We start from the raw sequence: 7015 nt of genomic DNA on the forward strand, positions 1-7015 counted from the left end.
TCAATAAATAGAAACAAAGTACAAAACTAAATGCAGACATAACTCATGATGGTGTAAATGCTAGCACTTGTCAGGACCCACCCCCTTATATACATCAAACTAAACTTTATACAGGCTGCCTACATTCACGTACACATATCAATATTCATGAAAAACAGGATGTGGAATAGTTTTTACATTTTCAGTGCAATAACAGGAGTGTATTTTCTCCATTTAAACAATAAACATACACAATAAATGCAAAAACAAACAAACGGTCTATGATTGACTATGTAACCTGTAACAGAAGAACCTTAAATATTCAAAGAGCGGGTCAGTTAATGTACATTTACTATATTTTGATTGAGGTAAAATGCAAGCAAAGAAAATAGCCAACAGATGTAAAAATAAGAACAGGCATCAAGTTGTAACACGTTCATATGCACATGTGTTTGCAACAGCTTTAGCTGCCAGGCAGCTGAGAGCAGCCGCCAGCACAGAGGGGTCAGGAGGCGTCCTGAGGGACGCCCTCACCCCTGACCTTCATCCCGTAGCTCTTTGCTGTCGTGGATGACATAAAAGAAGAACACAGTGAGACCTTATAGGATGTGATCGGCCCTGCTCCGCTTCCTTAAAGCAGTCAGAAGCCCTGATATTTGTCACCAGGGAAAAGCAGGAAATGCAGACGGTGGACGGGGGAATGATTTCATGGGTTGAAAATTGAGGACATCACAAGGGTTCCTACAACCTTTGTTGACACATATGTAGCAGAAGTTATTATTTCCCAGTCTCTGAGAGAGTTCTCAATTTCTCCTTCTCTCTGTTGGTCTTCCTCTCCCCTTCCATCCATCCGGTATATGTGTAGGAGGGATAAAGGTCGTCCTTTTGTCATCAAAACTCCAGATTAGTTTTGCCTCGGTGCATCTGACTCTCCGCTTTATCACTGTGGCCAGAGGAGCCACAAGGTTCAGCTCACCCCTCTGCAAAGTAATAACTCCTACCAGCCACTATTCTATTCTCTGCTGCTATCTGCTGCACTACTATTACTACTCCATTCTGAGGTGGGGGGGATTATTTTCGTGGCACCTGCTTTATTGGGCTGTATAGTAAAGACTGACAAGGAGAAGGGGGAACGGGAGGATATGACATACGACATACAGTTTGTGTCACAAGCCACCATCAAACTGACAAAGTTGTAAGAGTCGCTTGATCCACTGAGGCCCAGAGCAGAGCTAAATGAGCTGCTGACAGCATGTCTCCAGCCTATCTGGCTTTTATTTTATTATTTGTGCATTGATGTGGGGTTTTTTTTTGTAATTTGATGACTTGGGGATTTTGCTGAAAGTCAGTTTGGCTAATATCACAGCAGACTCCACAACAAGACGGCGAAATGAAGGATATTATTGAAATGTTTCCTCTGGCTTTCGGCGCTGTGAACGACTGCAAGTAAGACAGAAAAAGCTGCCAACGGGGAACGGAGATCTTCTGAGGATTACGTAAAAGTGGCATGTGATTTAGACAAGTGTCTGCAAGAGCATGAATGCAGCGCGAGATGATTACACCGTCAATTAGAGCGCATGAATTAGCGTACAGCCTGTCCACTCTTGCAGGCGTTTGTTAACCTTCTCCCCTCCATGTAAACACCGGTCCCCTCTGCCTTCAGCTACAGAGACTGCCAGGTCAGAGGTCAGCAGGGCTACATCAAGGTCGCTGACAGTTTTCAGAGCAATGATGCTCTCTGTTTCCGTCTTAATGGTCTTAATGGTCTTAGCTTTCAGTTCAGCTCATTGAAATCTTCAATTTTCCTTCCTTTTTTAAATCTGTTCATTCTGTTAAATCAAGTTAATTGATCCACTATTAGCTCTTGAACCTAAAATAGCATTCTGATCGTTTCCTTCCTGATTTGTTTTTTTTTTACACTTGTGACATGAAGAAACGCCGGATTGATTTAAAAAAACGTTTTATTTTAAATCTTGCACACCTCGAAAGCCGAGGATCCGTTGAGCTGGAAACATGCAGCAGGAACTGTGTCACACACACTGACTTAGGAAAGCAAGGCCCTTTCAAAAGAAAACATAATTGCTCCTAAACACAGCTCACAGTTAGCCTTTTGCTTGGTTCTTTTTTTCCAAGGAATGAAGCTTCAGGTGTGTTCACTACTTTACAAAATTAACAGTCTGAATCCCACTTATGTTTTTCCATACAAGAGTATGGGATACTGTAATATTTCAAATATATATGAAAAAAAATGCCATTTTGAGAAAATAACTAATTTCGAGTTAGCTCTGCCAATTAGGAAGCTTTGTGAAGTTACATCATTTCCTTGTTACCCGGAAGCAGAAAGCTAAAGGCATCCACTGTCCAACAGTTCAACATGAACATGTTGATTCCAAACCTTCATGCTATGTTATCGTTCACTAGAAGGCATTCAAAGCTGAAGAACGTGGTGCCAGTCTGTTCACATTGGTAGCTCACTGATCCTGTCACTATTCGAGTGCTCGTGCATATGCGTCATCTGCTTCTGGGAAAAGGGCATCCTTCATGGAGCGTCCTGACTGGCAGAGCTGATGCAAAAGAAATCAGAATTTCAAAATATTAAGGCAAATTGTTGACATACCTAACTTGAAGCTTGAGCTTCCACAGGAATGAGCTGAGTTGATGACCTAAACAGTTGAGTTACATCATAGATTGGCCAATTTCCACGGATACCCTGTCAAGCTTTCCGGGTCAGGATACCTTATCCAAACATCCATAGTTCATCCATAGTTCTTACCTGAGTCCCGTGGATTCTGAATTCATGGCAGCATAACATTTGCGAGTGCACAGCCCATCACTTTCCTTTTGGATGGAGTTTTCATTCTTATTGAATGGTGTCTTTTAGAGTTTATATTATCAGGGTGCAGAGGAACAGTGAGAACAGGCACACTGTACAGAGCTCAGCTGCTTGTAATTGTATTGGTATGCACAGACACTTGCATGAAGAATGCACTAGACAACTAGTCAGACAGTGTACTTACAGTCCAATGCGCACGTGCACACACACACACACACGTAGACAAACGCAGAAAAAAAACACATGCGCACGCTAAGCCAAATGTGGACATGCCAAACAGAGACGAACACAAATCAAAACAAAGCATGCAAACACAAAGGAGATCCAGCGAATGAAGAAGACAGAGAGAATAGCACAGTCCCATCTGTCAAACAAATGTGAGGATGCTTCTAGCACGTGCGCGCGCGCACACTCGCAGCAAGCGTTATTTAGCCTGAACTTGAGCGATAGCTGCCTTTGTCCTTTAGCAGTTGGTCCTGAGGGCTTCGCAGTAGAAGTTGCATGAAAGTTTGTTTAGAGCCAAGCAAGTGTGTTAAGCTTTATGAGAGCCCATGGGAGACATGCTAGCACACACACACATGCATCCCCTCATACACACACATGCACACTCAGGCACGAGGCTTGGGCGGCAGCTCGCGATGGCCCCAACCAACAGTGAGGAGTTTGTTGTCATAGCAACAGTAAAATGAGATGACTTTACTGTCAGCCGTAATGTTTCATGGCCCCCTTGCCGCTATGGCAACATAACAAGGAGGAGGAAGAGGAGACAGAGAGAAAGAGAGCATCTGAGCCATCTCTGCATTCCGGTGGACTCCTACTAGGAACAATGTCACTCCGATGCCCTTTCTTCCTTCTCAAGACAAACACACACATGCACCGTGACAAGCCTGTCAAACACACGCGTAAATACGCACACCTTGAAAAGCCTGTCAAGCACTCTTCCCACCTCGCCCATCCCTTTGATTGTGCTCTCACTATTCTCAGCTATCGTCACCGGGGCAATTTGAATTCATTATGCTCAATGTCAATATTGGTGCAGCAACACTGTACCTTCAGACAGGTACAGCTTGTTGAATGAGCGCGCGTGCTGTCAAATAGCGCGAGGACTGGAAAAGAGGGACGAGAGAGAGAAGAGAGAAACGAGATCAAAGCTTCGCCAAGCGTGTTCCTGCGCCCGTGGAGACCGTTAGATGGAGCGGCGAGGTGACTGTAGGCTGGCCGGCTATACGTGGAGCAAGCGCTATACATCACCGTTCTATATTTAGCGCCGTCCTTCCGCTGCAGCCCGTCGGCACCGTTAAAGAGAGTTATCTGCGCTGGGAGAAAAGTGAGAAAAGGGCGAGATGGGAGGGAGACGCAGCAGAGGAGAAAAGGAGATGAGTTGTTTTGCTCTGTTGCCATGGCGACGCAGCGGGCCAAAGCTGTAGCGAGCTGACAGTTGTCACCGTGCAACAACTCGCCACGGGTGACAGCTGTCAGTCAATCATCCAGAGTGAGGGGACAGATCGGCTGATGATCACCTTGGATTAGAGAGCGATCGCACCACACGGGGGCCGCCCAGAACGTATCTCCACTTAATCCCCCAGTCCTAATGGTGTGTGTGTGTGTGTGTGTGTGTGTGTGTGTGTGTGTGTGTGTGTGTGTGTGTGTGCGCGCGCGTTCATCTGCTTTTACATTCACAACCTTTTAGAACCCCTGCTCGTGTTTGCATGTTCATCCGGACCTGTGCAGATTAGATTTAGATTTGCATTTTCACGTGTGTGTGTGTGTGTGTGTGTGTGTGTGTCTCGTCTCTGAAACGTGTTGAGAGCGAGCGGAGCAGATTACATTTTTGCTGTAGCCGCTGCCTGGGTCCTTCCCACAGCTGTCTGTGCTAGAGGACAATCAAAGGCCCGGTTGCGAGCCTTCTGATTGTGGTGTGATACTCAGACCCGTTCCCCTTCAATTACGGCGCTCTGCCTGCGTGTAACGAGCACAGCATCGCTCTTATGTTAGCAGAATAACGGTCTGATTAGAATAGGGATAGATTTGAACTCACGCTGTAATTTGTTTTGCTCTTTTCTTTGCAAATTTTCCCATCGCATCCCTATCACATCCTGCTGTGGAACTAAGTCTGACCGTCGGACTCCATTTCTAATGTTTCAAATCCACCAGATAAAGGGTTTTTTCTTCTTCTGCACTCATTTGTCGCAGCACGTTTGACAATTACATTTTCTCCTGCTGGAGAGATGTTAAATCACCAGCGATTCTGCGACCCCACAACTATAAGACCTTTAACAGTACTCATATGTTATGACAGCAACCCCATGTAATGTCAATACTTTGCTGTTACGCTAGTAATTAGAGGGTAGTTGTACAAGGCAGGATTTCCTCAACCGATGAAGCACTAAATTTGCTGTTTCAGTCAGAAGTGGATAGAAAGCCCAGGAGAGAAATGATGATGTATACTTTCTCCTTCAGATCTAACGCAGCCTAATTGGGAATGTGGTCAAAATCTTGTTACGTGCCTCCACCCTTTGGCCTTTAACAAAAATGAATGATCCAACAGTTTCATCAGCTAATGTTGTTTCTTTTCTCTCCTGCTCCCCCCCAAAACCCCTCTTTTCTGCTGCCTACAGGAGCGAGCCCTGGGCTGGATGGGACCCACCATGCCCCCCAGTAAAAAGGCCCAGAGCCCCAGTAGTGGAGCTAGTGCCTCACAGGGCATGAGCCCGCCGTACCGGCAAGGTGACGCCGCCACGGCGGCGTCTGAAGCCGAGGCGGCTGACCTCTCCCTTTCCCTGTCCGCCTCCTTCTCCAAGGCCGAAGACGAAGAGCTCACCAGCCTCTCCTGGCTCCACGAGAGCACGGACCTCCTCAACAGCTTCAGCCATTCTGGGCTTCGTAGCGTCTCCCCTCTGCAGGACCCCGATGGCCAGCACCCTCGCTCGCCCTCCTCCTCGTCTCCCTCCCCAGACGACCCCCTGCTCGGTGACGCACACTCAGCGTACGACTTGACGGCGGGGGCCAACCGAAAACCTCCGTACTCCTTCAGCTGCCTGATTTTCATGGCCATCGAGGATGCGCCAAACAAGCGGCTGCCGGTGAAGGATATCTACGGCTGGATTCTGGAGCACTTCCCTTACTTTGCAAGCGCCCCCACAGGCTGGAAGAACTCAGTGCGCCACAACCTGTCGCTCAACAAGTGCTTCAAGAAGGTGGATAAAGATCGCAGCCAGGTAAAGAACTTCAACATTACTCTGACGAATGTTGCATAATCGCTCCTTCCAAGGTCGTTTGGAAAACGAGGTTTATTGTTGAGTCATTGACTTCATCAGATGATGAATTTGCATGATTTCAGTGACTTAAAAACTGAATTGCCAATCAAATCTGATACAAAACTGCTCACAATTTTCATTGAATCATCTCTTTGTTTCCACATGCATGCACAAAATTACACAAGATTATCACGAGGATTATTTGTTTCCCAGTTTGACTGCCGGTGCTGTACTTCGGGAGAACAAATGGGACTGTCAGGACAGTTAGCAGTAAATTGTGCATCCGCTTGATTTAAATGTTCTCCTTCCTAAATTTTGCACTTTGAGAAAGAAACTCCCAGAAATACAGATGCTGCCTGTGCTGTCTTTGGAAATGCACGCAGTACTTTTTTGATGCTCATTTTGTGCAATTAATCTTTGCTCAATAGCTCGAACATGATTTGCTCAGCTCAGCAAGCACCATAGAAAGCATTGATTTATGCACATGAAAAGGCTCAACACTGCCAACTAGTGTTTTGGATGCGGAATTACAGCACTCCGAAGTCCTGTAAAACATTCGAGATGGTAGCTGGCAGGTTAGACTTGATAAGGCAGAGCCACGATGGTGTGTATGCATGCACTGATTGCATGTGGAATAACATGCTAGCCTAGTGAAAGCTGTAGTAGTGAAGAGCTGGATATAGATTGTTCGTGATCCAGCTATCATGCCTTTCCATTTCATGAATAAAAATAAAAAAAACGAGTTATGAATCGAAACTGTGCCCTCAAACATGGATTATGGATTTGGAGAACCGTTTCATCCTTACTCCTCATTCTTTTCCTAATCTATATCGTATATACCTGTGATGTACAGCATCACTGTAGCCAGATGGTAAACACAGGCCCATTATTCGCTCTCTCATGTGTGGTTATAGCTTATTTCACAGCCAGACAGTTATCAGCGAGT

At 45.8% G+C, this 7015-nt stretch overlaps 1 protein-coding gene across 2 annotated transcripts in view; it reads left to right on the forward strand.

Annotated features, from left to right (window-relative positions):
- ches1 (checkpoint suppressor 1) overlaps positions 1–7015 on the forward strand; it is an 84259-nt gene that overhangs the window by 47957 nt on the left and 29287 nt on the right. For both annotated transcript variants that reach the window (XM_013908709.1, XM_005724853.2), the window contains exon 2: positions 5431–6030. In XM_013908709.1, the coding sequence (XP_013764163.1) occupies positions 5449–6030 (582 nt within the window). In that variant the 5' untranslated portion in view covers positions 5431–5448. The remainder of the gene's footprint in view (positions 1–5430; positions 6031–7015) is intronic.

Source organism: Pundamilia nyererei, unplaced genomic scaffold (assembly GCF_000239375.1).
Source record: "Pundamilia nyererei isolate P.nyererei 1_Seehausen unplaced genomic scaffold, PunNye1.0 scaffold00013, whole genome shotgun sequence".
In the NCBI taxonomy this organism is placed as follows: Eukaryota; Metazoa; Chordata; class Actinopteri; order Cichliformes; family Cichlidae; genus Pundamilia; species Pundamilia nyererei.